This window comes from Chrysochloris asiatica, unplaced genomic scaffold, assembly GCF_000296735.1.
Source record: "Chrysochloris asiatica unplaced genomic scaffold, ChrAsi1.0 scaffold00145, whole genome shotgun sequence".
Classification (NCBI taxonomy): Eukaryota; Metazoa; Chordata; class Mammalia; order Afrosoricida; family Chrysochloridae; genus Chrysochloris; species Chrysochloris asiatica.
Genome location: NW_006408663.1, coordinates 4,692,910 through 4,713,161, shown reverse-complemented (window position 1 = coordinate 4,713,161; position 20,252 = coordinate 4,692,910). Strand labels below are relative to the sequence as shown.

At 36.8% G+C, this 20,252-nt stretch overlaps 1 protein-coding gene across 1 annotated transcript in view; it reads right to left on the bottom strand.

The window, feature by feature from the left end:
• Window positions 1–20,252, bottom strand: part of XRCC4 (X-ray repair complementing defective repair in Chinese hamster cells 4) — a 313,461-nt gene that overhangs the window by 217,475 nt on the left and 75,734 nt on the right. Inside the window, exons 3-4 of the mRNA XM_006870596.1 lie at window positions 8,113–8,279; window positions 122–274 (exon numbers count right to left, since the gene is read on the bottom strand). Of these exons, the coding sequence (XP_006870658.1) occupies window positions 122–274; window positions 8,113–8,279 (320 nt within the window). The remainder of the gene's footprint in view (window positions 1–121; window positions 275–8,112; window positions 8,280–20,252) is intronic.

Below are 20,252 nucleotides of genomic sequence, written 5' to 3'. Positions count from 1 at the left end.
ATGAGCTACAAAACAAAGACAGACTAGGAAGAAAGAGTGACAAACTACTTCCGAATCGCTAGTCACTGAAAACTCTATGCATAGCAGAGAAACATTGTCCCAAAGTAGAAAGGCCAAATACCTGTCATGCTCAGTGTTCTTTTCTAGTTCTTGAACTTCACCTAACAATTTATGTAAGCTTCTGATCTTTGCTTTCTTCTCATTCAGCACCAAAATAAATCGTTCATACAAATCAGTCTCCAAAGTTTCTTTAGCAGTCACACATTTTTCGAATCTAAAATAGATAAATAAATAAATCACACAGCTTTCTTATCATTAATACTAAGTAGTCTAATACTTAAGATGATTTCCAGAAAGCTCTGAGAGCAAAATACAATTTAAAATTATTCTTACATTGACTTAAAGCAAATAATTACAACTTAATGGCTAAAAATGGTAACAATTTATGCACTTAAATTAATAATTATGAGATGAGTTTTAAAATTGAAAGCTGATACCAGAAAAACTTAAAAAAATTTTTTTAATGCCTGAATGTAATCATTGGTTATATCTGTTGTCTATTTCCCAAATCATTCTTATAGGAAACATTTCAAACAAGAGCAATTACAGCCATTTTCCTTGGTCAGTGCTTTGTTATTATTGCTAGGATAGCAATCACAATCTTATTTCATTTTTAAATAATTGATCTAGTCTACAAAGGTAAGTCAAAGAGTATTGCAACAAAATCATAGAAACCTTTATTAAGTCAAAACATCAAATTGTGAAGCTATTGTTTCTTTAAGTATCTTCCATCTAGGCCTATACACAATGGAAGGCAGTTTTTCCTCTCTAAACCGTGAAGAATTCTGCCTTCATCAATTTACACCAATCCGAAAAGGCAATTCTGGCATCCTCAGAGGACTCAAAAGGATGGACTGATGTCGTGGCCGCAACAGTGGACTCAAACATAACAACAATGAGGAGGAATGCACAGGGCCAGCCAGTGTTTCATTCTGTTCTCCATAAGGGTGGCTATGAGTTAGATCCGACTAGATGGCACCTAATGACAAGTCTAAGACAAATATATTACTGAGAAAACTTGTCTACAGTCATCCACTGATTTCTGAGACGTGTTTAAGCATGTCTAAGAGCTTATATTCAGTCTGTCCTGGTATGGCACTGTAAGATAGGCACTGGACTGCAAGGTCTTTAAACTACAAGGTCAGTGGTTCAAACTTACCAGTTGCTCCTTGGAAACCCTACATAGGGTTGCTATGTCAGAACGGACTCAATGGCTCTTAGCAACAACAACATGTAACAATACTTTTTTTTTTACTTAAAAGTATGCATTTTACAACTACCAAACTTTTTCCTAACTTCCTCCCTTTTTTAAATTAACATTTGGCATAACACATGTATTTAACAATGCAAATGAATACCAAAATAAATTATCAGGTAATTTGCCTGAAGAATATTAATAATCTAAATAATCAATGTCAGAACTACTTCATAAAACAAAACATTTGTGTAATAGGAAGACACACTCAATAGTATAAATGGTATCACTCTTTCTAAAAGCATGCTAAAATCAATTCCTTGGTCTCAGAAAGGCTTTAGAATTTTGTTGCAACCACAATTCTGATCATCAAATTGGCTAAACTTCCTAGACAAGGCTTGGAATGAAGGTTAGCTGGACAGAGTAGTATGATGAACAGTGTAAGGGCATGAATTCAATCTTCAGAATTTCTCAACCAACCGTTGGTGAGAATGCTATCATTTTACTCAATATTCAATCCATAAGCAATGCACTGCATTCAGCCGTACCCCATTTTATGTCAATCCTTTCCTGTAACATTATGATGGTTCTATGCCTTACTTGCTTATTACCAACTCTCTTTCTGAAGAACTGGACAGAAGGATTAGGTAGAACCATTTAGTGAAGGAGAAACATGGAACTTAAACTGAATGACATTAAAAGAGAGTGTTCATGTAAGTACAGTCAGCCACAACTAGTCCCAGGGTCATGTTCAAGGCAAAGTTCAAATCTAATAAAACCATAAATAACATCATCTAGGAAAGGCCTAGTGATGTGTTACCCTTTCAAATGCGTCTAGGATAACAGAGCAATAATGCTAAGTTTAATTGGGAACCTGAAACAGAGATATCTAGGACTTAGGATAAGTAGATAGTAATTACAAAAAAAAAAAAAAAAAGAAATCTAAACTATATAGGTAAAAGGAGCTCTGCTAGTGTAGTGGTTATGAATCGGGCTGCAAACTGCAAGGACAGCAGTTCAAAACTACCAGCTGTTCCGCAGCAGAAATATGAGGCTTTCTGCTCCCGTAAAGATTTACAGCCTTGGAAACCTTGTACAAGGTCACTATGAGTCAGAACCGACTCCACAGCAAATAACTACCATACAGGTGAAAACTGAATACGGAACAAAGTTCAAGATAATATTTATAGATGGGAAAATAATCTACGAATATTATTTTAATAATAACAATAAAAATTACAGCAAAAATAAGGCAGTATTTTGCAAGATTAACATAAAAAAATAGATTACATGACAACCCAAAATAAAACAAAAGATACACATAATGTGAATATATGGTACTTTAGAAACAATGTAGTGATTATCATGTTTACAATCAGATCTGGTTAAATTTACAATTGTATTCAAGCCAAGGTTGTTCAGCAAAAGAAAATCTGAATAGATTTCAAATGGCAAAGAATACAATAAGACTAGGGGAGAAAAAAAACTGTAAAGCAGTGGTAAAGATATTTAATAAATCTGTAAGTACTGAACAAGATGGTGAACAGCTGTTCTTCATCCTTTCTGATGACAGGACAAGAGGAAATGACCTTCAACTATACCATGAAGGATTCAGATTACCAATAAATGGAAGGATGAATTTTCTGCCTGTGACCGTTCTTAAACACTGTAATGGGCTACCAAGGGGAGTTGAATATATCTCTTGAGGTCTTTAAAGCTTGGATTGAATTCATCTAGATATAATGTGATTCTAGCTTAAAGGCAGAGTGCTGAAGTAGGACAGCTTTAAAGGACTCTTCTAAAGATTCCATGAGTGTCAACCCAATTGAATTTGCTGAAAACTGCCTCCAATTATGGGTTTAATTATTATAACTCAGAATAAAGCCAGAGAGTTTCTAACTTGATGTCTGAGGGCAAACAAAAGACCTATTCAGCACTGTGTAAAATGAGAGATGTAATTTGAAACTGAATAGGAAAACCAGTAAAATAAATAGAGCTGATAATCTAAGGATTCACAAACACAACTTCTAATGTTTCCTCTTTAATCTAAATTACATAAAATCAAGTGAATCCATTAATATCACTTATTCAAAATTAGCAAAAAACACGATTATTAAACAGCACATAAACAATAGCAAATATAGGATCTAAAGCTTTATACATTTAAGCTTGCTGTTTTATGCAAACTGTAATTCCTCAGGCCTCACTCAAATATTATTTATTTTGCACCATCATTTGAAATGAAAACAGCTTTATAATTTGCTCTAGTAGTGATATAAACTTATATTCTAAAATATTTGCAAAAATTAATCCCAAAACAGTAGAAGGAAACTTAATTTAAAATTGTAGACCTACATTATTAACATTTAACTTTCTCCTAGATATTAATTATATAAACATAAATTTTGTCCCTAAAATACTATTCATATTTTTGATAAGTCACGTTTCTCTTCTTAATGCATCATGAACACATTTTCATGTTCATCAGCACATGTAAAAATGATTGTTTTTGCTTATATATAAAATATTCTATACTAAGTGTCTCTGAAGCTAGTCTATGATTGTTATTTGTGCTCCTCTGCCACCCCTTCATGTACACATACACAGTCTGGAACAATGGTGGGGAAGAAATGGTTGGGTCATGGATGTACACTGAAACGGGATAATCAGAGCCTGTCCAGCAAACCAAACTGTGACCAGGTATAACATCATGGCCCCATAGCTAATGATGCTCTAACTACCTATATCCCGTTATATTATAGCATGCTGATGACCTCTACTTAATATCCTCTAAGGACCTAGACTTACCCAGTACTACTGCCTTATGCACGTCAGCAAAGTCACCAGCTGCTCTGTGAGAGAAACATGAACTTTCAGCTTCCATAAAGATTTACAACCTCAGAAACCATATACAGGTACACTATGAGTTGGAGCTGACTCAACGGCACAGTAAAACAACAACATTGCCTTATGAAAGATCAACCTGTATATCTTTTGCTCATTTTCCAGTATACTAGTATACTCTAGTCAGAAACCTGGTGGTACAGTGGTTAAAATTCTCAGCAGTTAACCAAACCAACCAGCTGCTTCCCAGTAGTTAGATGTGACACTCTGCTTTCGTGAAGATTACTCTGGAAATGCTATGGGCTATTACTGTGTCCTACAGTGTCTCTATGAGTTGGAATCAATTTAATGGCAATAGGTTTGCAAGGCTTTAATTGTTTTTACTTAAGTTTTTATTGTGAATTGAGTGATAGTTTACATGGCAGAACATCAGCTTTACATTCATCCTATTGTATTTAGTTTCATTGCAATGATTACAATCCCCTCCATGCATCATCATTCAACAGCATTTGCTTCCATTCCCTCTGGGTTTTTTTGATGTACAACAAAGCACTAAGGAATATAAAACCATTCAAACAACCAAAGGGCATACTCTGCAAACCTGCCCCTCCAGGTGCCAGCACAAGGCTTTAGATTTGAGTAAGAAGGTGCACCTGACCCAAGCCATGGTATTTTTCAATAGTATCATATGCATATGAAAGTTATAAAATGAATCAGGAAGACCTTAAAAGAATTGATGCATTTGAGTTATGGTGTTGGAGAAGAATAATAAAAGTACCATGCACTACCGGAAGAACAAACCAATCTGTGTTGGGAGAAGTACAGCCATACTATGCTCCTTGGAAGCCAGAATGGACAGACTTCATCTACCATACTTCAGACATATTATCAGGAGAGACAAGTTCCTAGAGAGGAACTTCATGCTTGGTAAAGTGAAGGGTCGGCCAAGGAGTGAAAGACCCCTAACAAGATGGACTGGCACAGTGGCAGCACAATCAGGCTCAAGCATAGTGGTGATTGTGAGGGTGGGGCAGGACCAGAAAGTGTTTTGCTCTGTTGTGTGTAGGGTCACTAAGAGTCGGAACTAACTCAACACAACCTAACAACAACAACAAGGCTTTAATAAGAGCACACTAAAAAAAAGTACCTTGGCCATAACCTGTATGCACTTGTTATGTATCACAGAGTTGGATCTGACTCATGGGATTTCGAAGGACTGGCGGGAAGATTTGAACCTCTGATCTTATGATTGTTGGTGGTAGTTGTAAAGTGTCGTGTGACCCTGTAAAGGGTTTCTGAGGCTGTAAATCTTTACGGGAGCAGAACACCTCATCTTTCTCCCATGGAACAGCAGTAGTTTCAAACTACTGACCTTAAGGTTCGTAGCCCGATTCTTAACCACTACGCTACCAGAGCCCCTTGATCTTATGGTTAGCAGTCCAATATTTAGCCTACAGCACCACTATCAGGAGTCCAGCATGCATTTTCAGATCCTTCAAACAGCCATTTCTTCTCTGATAAAAGAGACAATTAAATTTGGGAAATAGATAAAGCTACTGGTATACATCTGGTATACAATTAAGAGTCTAGAATTCTCCACAGGGCAGACTCCTCTCTCTGTTCAAAGGGCCATTCCAATGACCGACATCTTTAGTCCATGAAGATGTCAGAATCAGTAAGTCAAATAAATGACCGGCATGCAGAAAGCATAGTAAGGTGGCAAGGTTCATGGCTGTGCTTTTGACCAACTAGGAAATGTTTAGCTACAATAATACAAAAGCACTTTGTGAATAGTTCAGAAATAACAAATTAAGCATTTATGGGCTATATATATGAACCCCTCAGGGACAAGGGGCATTTGTCTCCACTGCCTCACATTTTCATTCTCTGCTACTTTTCATTCTATGGCAGTGGTGTTGAATACTGATGAGACAATACCTCTTTCAACCTCCAGTAGACATTTTAAAGCAATTTGATCAAGTACCAAGTACCCAGTCTGCATTTTTATGGGTAATTTGTGCATCAATTTTCCATTTATCCTGAGGTTATTTTGAATTTTAAATATAATAGCATATCACTATCAGAGTACATCTCCTTTAGTTTGATTTCTTTCATAGTTAAAATAGAAAAACACATTCAAACTACAGATATATGGCAAAAATATTTGACACAGTTTCATATAAAAAAGAATAAAACAGAAATTTTACTCTAGTAGTTCTGTTTGTCTTATTATTTTTATATAATTGGAGATAAAAATTAAATCAGAGCTAAAAGAGAATATGATAAATAATTTCTTAATAAAACAGTTAAATATAAGTAAGTAGATATTAAGAATATAATACAAACGAAAGAAATGAGGTACAAGAGCTAAACACAAAATTTCAAAGATCAGCTGGAGAATACAAAGTCAAATATTACATTGAAAAGTGCAAATATCTGGAGCTACAAAACCAAAAGGGAAGAACATTTCTCAAGCTGAGGGAACTGCAGAAAAAATCCAACACTCGACTTTCATTATTAATGGATTCTCTGGGCAAATTATTGAATGACACAGAAAGCATCAACAGAAGATGGAAGGAATACACAAAGTTACTATACCAAAAGGATATGGTTGATGTTCAATCCTTTCAAGAGTAGCATATGATCAAGAGCCAGTGATACTGAAGGAAGAAGTCCAACATACATTAAAGGCACCAGGAGATGATGGAATAGAAACTGAAATCTTTCAAGTAAGTGAGGCGGCACTGGAGGCAATCCAAATTGTGATATAAATGAGAAAACATAATTAAAAAGAAAAGTCACTTTCTTCTTCAACATTTAAAAAACAAGAGGCAAAGCCTCTTGTTTTTTAAATGCCTTTTCTTGTTTTTCAGAAGTCTTCCAAATGTCATCCAGTATCAATCCTGTCATCTTTAAAAAAGTCTGGAAGTATAAATTTCAATCAATTGGGAAAAATATTTCTCTACTAGGAATTTTGGAGCCCTGGTGTGGCGCTGTGGGTTAATGTGCCAGACTGCAAAGCAGTTTGAAATGCAAGGTCAGTGGTTCAAACTCACCAGCAGCTCCTCAGAAACCCTGTATACTGTTGACTATGGGTTGGAAACAACTGGATGGCATTTAACAACAGCACCACCAACAACTTGCAGCTTTGCTATGACATAACTGCCATTGAAACAAAGATTACAGATAAAGAATTGATTGCGTGTATTTCACATTCCTTTTGTATTCAATATTAGTCCTTACATTTGAGTTGCATTAATCCTTATAAATATCCCCTACTTACATTTTGATTAATATTAATGAATTGAGACACCTGATATCCAATCACTCCTTATTACAAGTTTGCTGGTGTCACCAAATGCTAATGTACTAACAGTGTCAATGCACTTCTATAAAGTGTAAACCTCAAACCAAAACCGAACCTATTGCTATCAGGTCAATTCTGACTCACTCAACTGAACAGAGCAGCAGAGAACTGCTCCATAGGATTTCTGATGCAAATCTTTCTGGAAGCAGTCTGCCTTACCTTTCTTCCAAGAAGCAGCTGGTGTGTTCGAATTGCCAGGTTTTCAGTTAACAACACTATGCGTAACCCAATGTGCTATGGAATTTAAAATATACCTCATGTGGCACTGTAGAATAACCACAGGTTGGTTTGAACTGCAAGCCTGACTGTTCAAATCCACCAGCCAATCCTCAGAAACCCAATGTTGTTGTTGTTGTTGCTATGTGCCGTGGAGTCGGTTCTGACTCATAGCGACCCTGTACAGGGTTTCCGAGGCTGTAAATCTTTATGGGAGTAGAAATCCAATACAGGGTCAATATTAGTCAAACCGATTCAATAGTATAAAACAACAACCTTCATTGTAAATGTATCAATCATATATATTTAAAGTTACAATAATAAAAAGAGAACTCATATAAACTCATATTTATACAATACTATAAAGAGTTATTAAAACTACAAGACCATTAAAAATAATAATAGCAATAGAAGCACATTGTCCACACACCTTCCCCGAACATCATTCCAATCTCTCAGAAGCCTCTCATTTTCTTCCTGCAGGTTCTGGTTTTTGGCTTGGTTTTCTGCAATGGTGTCCAAGCAGTCACAAAGCAGTTCTCTAATGACCTCAGCTGGGCTTTCAACTTTCTCCAGGATGAAAGACCCAAGTCTGAACTAGGATAAATAGAAAACATCATTAGTTTTAGATTACCAAGATTGAGCAGCCCAGTTTTACACATATACAATGACTTCTGAGTGAAAAGAAAAGTGTTAGATTCAAATACAGTACATTAGCTGGATATAAACAGAGGGACCAAATAACTGAGCTACTCCCTACAATTTTACTAAAAGTTTATCATACAGATCAACATGTAATCTAAAATGGGCAAATCACTTTGTCAACTTCTAGCCAGAAGGAAAGCAGCATAAATGTCACATAAGAACATTATTTTCTTTTAGTTACAACCTAACTTTATGTAAATCTGCTCAGCATAAGAAAGGAAATCCTACAAAGTTTTAAACTCCAGTTTCTCTTAATACACACAGTGAAATACAATCAAAAGTACTTAGCAACAACCTTTTTCTAAAGACTAAAAATGTGGTAATAACTAAGACATAGACAGGATTCTAGACTGTAAGGCTGAGAACACCATAAAGTAATTAATTCCTTTATGTAAAACATTTTGACCTTTTCCTTCTTCCTGTTTTCTCAATGACTTTTTGCTTTCTTCATGTATGATGTTCTTGATGTTATCCCACAACTCTTCTGGTCTTTGGTCTTTAGTGTTTAATGTACCAAATCTGTTCTTCAGATGATCTCTAAATTCAAGTGGGATATATTCAAGGTCATATTTTGGCTCCCATGGACTTGCTTTCATTTCCAATCACTAGTAATTATCAAAACATCTTGATGGCATGTTTGATCAATTTCAGACTGAAAAAGTTGGCAGAATTTTCAATGTCATCATCACTGGCTTTAGTGGTTGGTGTACAAATCTGAATAACAGTGATATTAACTGGTCTTCCTAGTTGTTGTTGTTGTAAAGTGAGGTCCAGTTGGTTCCAACGCATAGTGAACCTATATAGGATTTAGGAGGAGTGGCTTGTGAGTTTGAAGCACCAAACTTGCAGTGCAAACCAACCATATGTTTCAGTATTTATCCTACAGGGCCACACCAGGTCTTCCTGGTAGATGTATAGATATTATCCTATCACAGACAGCATTGTACTTCAAAACAGTTCTTTAAATGTTCTTTTTCTTGAGTGGGTAAGGTAGAATACCCACTGAATACTTCTCTTTTCTAGATGGCTCTCGTGACAGGGAATGGAAGATGATGGCAACAGGATTTTATGATTCAATTGTTAATAACTGCTAGCAGGATTAATTTTACAGAAGCTTTGTAACAAAAAGGCAGGAGTAGTTAACCTTTCATTTCTGGAACAAAGGATGCCAAGACCATCTAGAAGTTAGAGGATGTGAGGAGCATGAGGTCTCACCTAGGGGAATGGTGACGGCAGACACGGTGGCAGAGGCTATGGCACGGAGAGATACAGCAGTTGTGGACTTTAGGCCAATGGACTGAGAAAGGCTTTGTGCCTGTGTGCAGGATGCAAGCTTCCAAAATGTTACCTTCAGACATTTAAATGAGTATGTATTTTTGTTTTGTCGTATCTTGGCCACGTGGATTTATTTAAAACATCACATGTTTTTGCTTTGTTGATCTGTCAAAAATAAGATGTAAAAGGGATGCCACAGAGAGGAAGCCAGAAAACTGTTGTTTCAGGGAGGGGATTGTAATCATTGAGATGAAGCAAAAGGTATGACTGGTTGATAGTAAAGCTGATGATGTTGTCGTTAACCTTCACTCAATTCACAATTTAAAAAAAGAGATAAAGAGAGTGATGTTCTTTTTCTGTTGTTTTATGAGGAATACTACACATTCCTTTTGAATTTGTTGTTCCACACAGTAAACCATATGACTGTCAGATCCAAAATAGCCAATAGCAGTTCATTTCAATTCACTAATGTCGAGGATCTTAGACATTTCATTTATGACAACTTCTGATTTTCCAAGAATCATACTTCAGACATTCCATGTGATGATTAATGAATGTTTGCAGTTACTTCTCCTCATGCTGAGTTGTGCTCAATCAGTAAATTAAGTCCTGAAAGGTTTGCTACATTTGTATCATCACGGTCAACTCTACTTTGAGGTGGTAGCTCTAAACGCAGTCATATTTTGAGTGACTTCCAACACGACGGGCTTACCTTTCAACACTATATCTGACAATGTTCTGCTGCTATTAATAAGGTTTTCAGTGGCTAAACTTTCAGAAGTACTCTCCTTTTTCTTCTTCCTAGACTGTCTTAGTCTGGAAACTCTACTACAACGTGTCCACTATGGGTGATCCTGCTGGTATTTAAAATCCCGGTGGCTTAGCTTCCAGCATAATAGCAACTTGCAAACCATCACAGTATGACAAACTGACAGACAACAGAATTTCAATTAAGCAATTTGAACATTGTTAAAGAAGAACAATAAAATCTTCAAAAAACTCAAAGGCACATTTATTTAGTTGAGACTTCTCACATAATTTTACTTTTTCACTGCTATTAATCTTATAATCAAATAGCCAAAGCATTTGTTGTAGTTGTATCTCTAACATAAAGAAGCATGATTTTATCTTAAAAGCAGTTTAACAAGAAAGTATTATCTGAGTAAAGGATATTTAATAGAAGGTAAATTTTAACATTTACCTTCTGAAGCTTCTCTGAGTGTCACCTAGACTTAAAGACAAAGGTTGGCTGACGAATTTACTTTTTTGAGTTAATACACAGCCGGAGATACTTTTTATTATTTTATCTTATTTGTAGGCATCTGAATACATTGTCAGAAAAACATAAACCCACAAAGTGATTTTGTATTCTCTAACTACCAACAGTCACGCATCTTATCTATAATGGGCATTTATGGAAAGAGTTTTTCATCACTTGAAAATTGCAATAATGCTAAATGGATAAAGGAAACAAAGTCACATATTTATCCTGAATAAAGTAAGTCCTGAAATACAAATGTAGAGGTAAAGATAACTCCAGCCAACTACACTTTCACCTTATGGACAAAGGAAGTAAGGAGTAATTCTAAATAACTAATAACAAATGTAGAGTCTTGGACTGCTAACCTAAAGGTGAGCAGTTCAAACTCACTAGCCACTCCTTGGAAACCCTATACAGAGTGGCTATGATTCAGAACAGACTCTAACAAAAACAAAATAACAAATGACTTTTTTCAAAATATCATTCAATTTATTTATTCAGACAGCCAAAAGAAAATTATTTTGGGGGAGGTTTATGATGATGGAGGGCTAGTCAGTATAGAAAAAAACCTAACAAAGTTTCATTTCTTTTTAATAGTGCTTCATTTTTCCTGTTTCTATTTCCCTTTGTCTGGTTCTTTAATATGTGTTATTCCAAACAATACTATAGTGAAAGACGTATCTAAAAACTCAATCTTAGAAGGGAACTGTACTTGAAATACCCAGATTAAATTATTGAATATACACATATATGGAATATTGTATCATTTTACCACATTATACTCAAGGCTCAGAGCCAGAAAGAGAAGTATTATGATGATTATATTCTGCTGTTCCAGTCTACCTACACCATTATAGACACTAGGGGCCATGTCTCTGATGACACTGATCTCTGATAAGGGCCACCTGTCAGGCCTGATAAACTGAGAAGAATACAATATTTCGGTGCTCTAACTCATCTTTATATTTTTCATCAAACAATAAGTGACAACATAAAATATGCCATTTTTAAGACCAGTAAAATTGTACAAAAGCTTTATTGTATTCTGCTGATTTATGAATCTTTTATTTCAGTTTACTATTAGATGTGAAGGTTATTAACACAGCTGTTCTTTATTTATTAGTATTTACTTCAAAATAGTCTACCATTTAAAACCATGACCTAAAAATGTAGGTCAGTGTCGAAAGTAACAAATGAAAGGCATTTTGTGAGTATTTCTCCTCTATTACAGAGTTGGACACAAATACTCTATTTTTACATAAGTAATGCACACTAGTGAGTTTTTCCAAACCACTCAACCCCTTGATGAGTTAGCTTCCTAAGCATGCTATGTGCTTTGTATACATTGGCAAGTAATCTGTGAGAAATACAATTTGCATTTTTAGTTAGCCTGGTATGGCGCTGTGGGTTACTGCGACAGACTTCAAGGTCAGTTTGAACCATAAGGTTGGTGGTTCTGAGCCGCTCCTCAGAAACCCTATACAGGGTTGCTATTGGCCAGAACCAACTTGGCAGCACTTAACAATGACTATGCTAAGCACCTCGTTTAGTCTAAAATATTCTATAATATTAAATCAAATCTCCATTTTTCTCTATAAAAAGGTTGCGACTAATTGACTTTATAAACGTTAATGACAAACCTGTTGGTAGGTGCCATAGAGCCAGTACCGACTCATAGTGGCCCATGCACAACAGAACGAAACATTGCCCAATCCTGTGCCAACCTCACAATTGTTGCAACACTTAAATCCATGGCTGCGACCATTGTGCCAATCCATCCCGTTGTAGATTTCCTCTTTTAAGTTGATTCTCTACTTTCCAAGCATCATGTCCTTGTCCAGGAACTGGTCCCTCCTGATAATATGTTTAAAGTATGAGAGATGGAGGCTGGCCATCCTGGGTTCCAAAGAGCATTCTGGCTGTACTTCTTTCAACATAGATTGGTCTGTTCTTTTGGTATTCCATGGTAACTTTAATATTCTCCTCCAACACCATAACTCAAATGCATTAATTCTTCTACAGTCTGTCTTATTCAGTGTCCAACTTTCACATGCATATATGTTGTTGTTGTTGTCAGGTTCCATCGAGTCAGAACTGACTCATAGCGACCCCATGTACAGCAGAAGAAGCAATGTCCGATCCTGGAGAGTCCATCAATGATGCCACGTGGCCAATCCATCTCGTTGGGGGTCTTCGTCTTTTTCTCTGACCCTCCATCTTACAAGCATAATATACTTCTCCAGTGACTGTTCCCTCCTGACAATATGTCCAAAGTATGAGAGATGAAGTTTAGCTTTCCAGGCCTCTAAGGAGCACTCTGGCTGCACTTCTTCCAAAACAGATCTATTGGTTCTTTTGGCAGCCCATGGCGCTTTTAATATTCTCCTCCAACACCATAATTCAAAGGCATCAGTCCTTCAACGATCTTCCTTATTCACTACCCAGCTTTCGCATGCATATGAGGTAATTGAACATATCATGGCTTGGGTCAGGCATACCTTAGTCCCAAGCTGACATCTTTGCTCTTCAACACTTTAAAAAGTTCCTGTGCAGCAGATTTGCCTAATGCAATACGTCGTCTGATCTCTTGACTGCTGCTTCCGTGAGTGTTGATAGTTGATCCAAGAAGAATGAAGTCCTTGACAACTTCAATCTTTTCTCCGTTGATAAGAATGTTGTTTATTGGTTCAGTGGTGAGGATTTTTGTTTTCTTGACATTGAGATGTAATCCATATCAAAGGCTGTGCTCTTTGATCTTCATCAGTAAATGTTTTAAGCCCCCTTCACTTTCAATCACTACAATCAAGATGGTGGATCGGGTAGACGTGCAGTGAGGAGCTCCATCAATAACAACACAGAATACCAGGCCAAGAAGGCTCAGAGAATGGTGATGGAACTGTGAAACACACATAAAGGTATGTTTGGAGGATTGGAGGACTTACAGCTGGGGAAATTTGTAGGAGAATCCAGAAATCCATTGTTTTCTAGTGCAAGACGCTCACCTGTTCCCGGAGCTGTCATCTTGGGAGAGAACATCTTGACTGTACCAGGATTGATATAGAAATTTAAAGTGACAGTTTCGACATAAAACCAAACGGCCACCACTCGTCTGTCTGTCGTGCTGTGCTGGCTTGAGTTGCTGTGATTCTTAGGGCTATGCCACCGGTATTTTAAATAACCAGTAGGGTCACCCATGGTGGACAGGTTTCAGATGAGCTTCCAGACAACAGACTAGGAAGAAAGAATGACAAACTACTTCCGAATTGCTAGTCACTGAAAACCTTATGAATAGCAGACAAACACTGTTTATTGTTGTAGTTAAGTACTATGACAACAAGGCCGGAAAATGAGCCCCTCAGGTTGGAATGCATATATGAGGCTACTGAAAATACCATGGCTTGGGTGAGGCAAAGCTCAGTCCTCAAACTGATACCTTTGCTCTTGAACAACTTAAAAGGTCTTGTACAGCAGATTTGCCTAATGCAATATGTCATTTGACTTCTTGACTGCTGTATGCTGAGTGTTGATGGTTGATTTGAGCAAAGTGAAATCTTTGACAGTTTTAGTCTATTCTCCATTTATTTTGATGTTATTACTCCAGTGGTGAGGATTTTTGTTTTCTTTTCATTGAGATGCAACCCATACACAAGATTCGTCTCTAATCTTTATCAAGATTTTAAATCCTTTTCCTTTACATCAAGCAAGGCTGTATCATCTGCATATCACAGGCTGTTAATGAGTCTTCCTCCAATCCTGATGTCAGGTTCTTCTTCACATATCCCAACTTATCAAATTATTTGCTTAGCATAGAAATTGAGTAAGTATGGTGAAAGAATACAATCCTGGCTCACACCATCCCTAATTTTAAACCATTCAGTGTTGCATTGTTCTGTTTGAACAACTGCCTCTTTGTCTGTGTACAGGTTCTTCATGAGTACAATTAAGTGTTCCAAAACACTCATTCTCTGCAGAGTTATCAATAGATTGTCATGATCCACACAATCAAATGTCTTTATGTAGATGAACACAATAAAGCCAAGGTAAGGTAAATATTTTGGGGGGAGTTTCTGCTGTCAGCCAAGATTCATATGACGTCAGAAATGACATTTCTTGTTTCGCGTTCTCATCTGAGTCTGGCTTCAACCTCTTGCAGTTCCCTGTTAATGTGTTGTTGCATGCGTTTTTGAATTATCTTTAGTAAGATTTTACTTGCATGTGATATTTATGGTATTTTTTAATGATTTCTGCATTTTGTTGGGTCACCTCTCTTTGGAATGTGCACAAATATGGATTTCTTCCAATCAGTTGGGCTTCAAAATGTCTTGGCATAGATAGCCTCCAGCATTGCATCAGTTTGTTGAAAGATTTTAATATGGATTCCATCAACTTCTGCAGCTTTGTTCTTTGATAATGCCTACAGTGCACCTTGGACTTCTTCCAAACAGACGCTTATAATTATTAGCTTTAAATTTTATTTCCCCTTTTAGTCTTTCAAGTCCAAAATTAAATGCCACATCACTTCACCTATCCCCTATACTTTAGCCTACATTGGCTTCTTGAGTCACAATGCTTCTTTTTGTCTCTCACAATTGATCATTAAGCTTTACATCACTTATACTTTTCCTTTTGCTTTTCAGAAGTGAAATATTTTCCTTTATATTTCAAGCTCTTTGAGGTAACAGGTCTGCCTTCCACGGGTCTATAGCATCTTGTACAAGTCTGCACAGATGGTAGGAACTCAGTACAGACTTACTGATTAACTTATTGGAGTGATCTCAATTATGAAAGGAATATAATTATAATAGGATGAGTACAGGAAACAACTGGAACAATTATTCTCTGAAGACAATTTAATAAATATTTTAAGTACTTTAAAGACATATGTTTTATTTCCTTGATTTGTATAATTTAAACCAAAATGGCAAGGTTTAATAATTGTTTAATAGTACTTAATAGTGTGACAATACATGGTTTTCCCAAAACCTGTGTAGCGTTATAGGTTAATGCACTGACTGCAAAGTTGCTTTGAACTGCAAGGTCGGCAGTTCAAGCTCACTAGCCTCTCCTCGGAAACCCTATACAGGGTTGCTATGGGTCGGAATTAACGTCACAGTACTTAACTACAACAATAAACAGATTTAATAAATAAGAACATATAGGTTATAAAAAAGAAGCCCTGGTGGAAAATGGTTAAACACTCATCTGAGTCCTGGTGTAGCAATGTTGGATAAGCACTGGACTGCTAATCACAAGGCCAGCAGTTCAAACCCACCAGCTGCTCCTTGGAAACACTATACAGCATTGCTGAGTTGAAACCGACTCGAAGCCACTGAGCACCAAAACAAACTGAAAGCTCAGTGGTTTAAATCCACCACTCCATGGGAGAAAGATTCTGTAGTCTATTTCCGTAAAGATTTAGTCTTGGAAACTCTATTGGGTAGTTCTACTCTGTGCTGTAGAGTCATTATAAGTCAGAATTGGCTGACTTATATGACGTAATTGACGCCTGAGTTTTAAACATGGCTTTCAGGATCTGGCTTTTGTTAACCATTCAAACTTAGTGGATTGGCTATTTTTTTTTTTTTTTTTTTCTTCTTCTTCTTCTTCAATTTGCTTTTCGTTATTTTACAGATATAAAGTAATATATTCAGTTTTCAGGTTCTTTGGAGTAGCCACATAGATTAAAGAGACTGTATAGTAAAGCAGACTTGCAGAATGTGCCCTTTGTTTGTTTAAATGGTTATATATTCTTGAGAAGTATGAGTATTCCAGAACACTTAATTGTACTTCTGAGGAATCTGTACCTGGACCAAGAAGCAGTTGTTCGAACAGAGCATGGGAACACTGAATGTTTTAAAATTGGGAAAGGTGTGCGGCAAGGTTGTGTTCTTTCACCATACTTATTCAACCTGTATGCTGAGCAAATAATATGAGAAGCTGGGTTCTATGAAGAAAAACGTGGCATCAGGATTGGAGGAAAACTCATTAACAACCTGCGATATGCAGATGATACAATCTTGCTTGCTGAAAGTGAAGAGGACTTGAAACATTTACTGATGGAGATCAAAGAACACAGCCTTCAGTATGGGTTGCATCTCAATGTCAGGAAAACAAAAATCCTCACCACTGGACCAATAACAACATTCTTATCAACGGAGAAAAGATTGAAGTTGCCAAGGACTTCATTCTTCTTGGATCAACTATCAACACTCATGGAAGCAGCAGTTGAGAGATCAGACGACGTATTGCACTGGGCAAATCTGCTGCACAGAAACTTTTTAAAGTCTTGAAAAGCAGAGATGTCAGCTTGAGGACTAATGTGCGCCTGACCCAAGCCATGGTATTTTCAATTACCTCATAGGATGCGAAAGCTGGACAGTGAATAAGGAAGATCACAGAAGAATTGATGCCTTTGAGTTGTGGTGTTGGAGGAGAATACTGAAAGTGCCATGGACTGCCAAAAGAACCAATAGATCTGTTTTGGAAGAAGTGCAGCCAGAGTGCTCCTTGGAGGCCAGGATGGCTAAGCTTCATCTCTCAGACTTTGTACATATTGTCAGGAGGGAACAGTCGCTGGAGGATGTCATGTTGGGCAGGATGGAGGGTCAGAGAAAAAGAGGAAGACCCCCAACGAGATAGATCAGCCAGGTGGCATCATTGATGGCGTCAAGTGTGGCAGCGGTAGTGAGGTTGGCCCATGATCGGTCATTGTTGCGTTCTGCTGTGCATGAGGTCGCTATGAGTAGGTTCTGACTCAATGGCACCTGACAACAACAACAACAACATTCCTGAGTGGTTTTCTGTACATTCCCCCTAAAAACAAAACAGCAACAACAAAAGCAAAACGAAACAAAACAAAAACCCAAACGGAATAGAAGCAAAAATACTGTTGAATAATGATGCATCGAATAGAATGTAATCATTACACTGAAATGGTGAGTGTAAAATTGATGTTTTCCCATGTAAATGATCACTAAATTCACAATAAAAACCTTTAAAAAGGAAAAAGAATATATAGTATTGATTTGTTGTTGCTAAGTGCTATTGAGTAAGTTCCAACTCACAGTGATCCTGTATCCGGTTTCCAAGGAGGACTAGTAGGACTGAACTGCAGGGCTTAGGGTTAACACTCTCTAGTGCTTATCCTACAGTGCTACACCACGACTCCATAATATTGGTTGTTTTTGTTAAGTGCTATGGAGTCAATTCTGACTTAGAGCAATCCTATACAAGGTTTCCAAGGAGCTGCTGGTTACATAGAAACAGAGAGGTAAATAGAAATTGGCAAAAATAGTTGAAAGTAAAATTAGGGACACAGAGGAGCAGGGTACAGGACTATCACTTTTTCATTATAAATCGTGTAACTATCTGACTTTAAAAATCATTATACATGTATAACTTTGATAAAAGTTAAAACAAAAACAAATACTGTTTATGATAAGGTCAACGGACTCTACTTTTAGGTTATTTGCTATGGCTACAGAACATTCATTGTTGATCTAGACAAATGAAAGCCAAGTGTCCTTTTATAGTCTGATGAGATGACTCTTGAATATTCCAAGTAAGAAATGACCTCCCAGAAAATCTAATGATGTCCAGCCAAAATACAAGCTAAAAGAACTTCAAAACATTAATTATGTTAAAAGCAAAATCATTATTTCTGACTGACACATTAAAGAATCCTAAGGAATAATGGGGGGGAAAAAAGGATATTCAATGGATTCATCCTTGTAATCACCAAGAAAACAGTCATATTTGAAATTAGTAGGAACCTTTTTTGGAGTTCTCCCAAAGTTAAGAGGTACACTTATTACTTTCACTAGATACAGAATTGTGAGCATACTTCTGAGTATTCATTTGAAATCCTAAGTCATTAAGATTGTTTTTTTAAAGTATATATACTCCTACCTCACGTTATTCTTCCATATACCTGATTTCCTTCCATCTTATTTCCTATTCTAGGCTCTAACCATAATGTCTCTACCCCACATCTTTCCTGTTCAGTGACTTCCATTACAACCGCCTCTCCTATACAAGGACAATTTGCTTTCTTAAAATAGAAGTTTTTTGGTTTTTTTTTTTTCATGAAAAACTGAACCTCTCCATCTAGTTAACTTTCCATGGAATCCTTCTCTAATGACCCTCTTCATAGCATCCTCAACCATCTTTCAACTCAGATCAATAAAAACATTTGCCTTCTCATTTCTATCATTTGGTAAATGGGCAGTATCTGCTAGAGAAATGATTATTACCAGTTACTTCATAGATCTTTTTTTTTTTTTTTTTTTTTTTCCTGCTTTAACTGTTCTCTGTACCAGCTTTTCCAAGTTTTCAACTTCACCCTTTTTTTTTTTACATTAGTAGATGACTTTGACCACTAATTTAGTGAAAAAATTTCAGGTAAGCAAGCATTTATTGTTGTTAAGTTCTGTCTAGTCGGTTCTGATTCATAGCGACCCTGTATAGTATTTCTGAGGAGTAACTGGTGAGCCATCAACCTTGTATTCAAATAGACTTTGCAGTCCAGAGCATTAACCCGCCGTGCCACACCAGGACCCAATCAAACATGAACTCCCTCAAATTCTTAATACCCACACTCTTATATCTATATTCTATACAGGAGACAATCATGGCTTGCCTTTCTAAGCCCTTTTCTTAGAGAATCCACCATCTCATATTCCAAGAGCCTTATCTGTATCTAATGTATTCCTATGAACTGAAGTCAGTGGATCAGGGTTAGCTATCTGACCCCAGAGGAACCAACTTATGGTGGGCTGAGCCTACTAGATTCCTTGTGAATAATGTAAACTAGGGGAGTTACTATTGGGTTCTTGTGGGTTCATATAAAGCTGGAACATTTTTTGGTCAAGATAATAATGAAGTCAGTCTATGAAGAAAAAAAGGATGTTGGAACTGACAGATGCTCAGAATTTGAAATATAGTATGTTTGTGATACTATGATGTAAGTCACTGCTCTATTTTATGCCATTGCATTCCATGTGATCCCATCCTTGTGATCCCATAATATACTTCCCCACCAATAGTCTCATATTTTTAAAGATAAAATAGATTAAATGTTCATCTCTTGCAGTCAAATGATCCCTCATTAGTTTAATGGCCCCATGTCATTGTCTCACATTTTAGGAAATTCTACTTATATTATTAAGGAGCTCTGGTAGCGTAGTGGTTATGAATCGGGCTGCGAACCTTAAGGTCAGAGGTTCGAAACTACTAGCCGCTCCGCGGGAGAAAGATGAGGCTTTCTACTCCCGTAAAGATTTACACCCTCAGAAACCCTGTACAGGGTCGCTATGGGTCGGAACCGACTC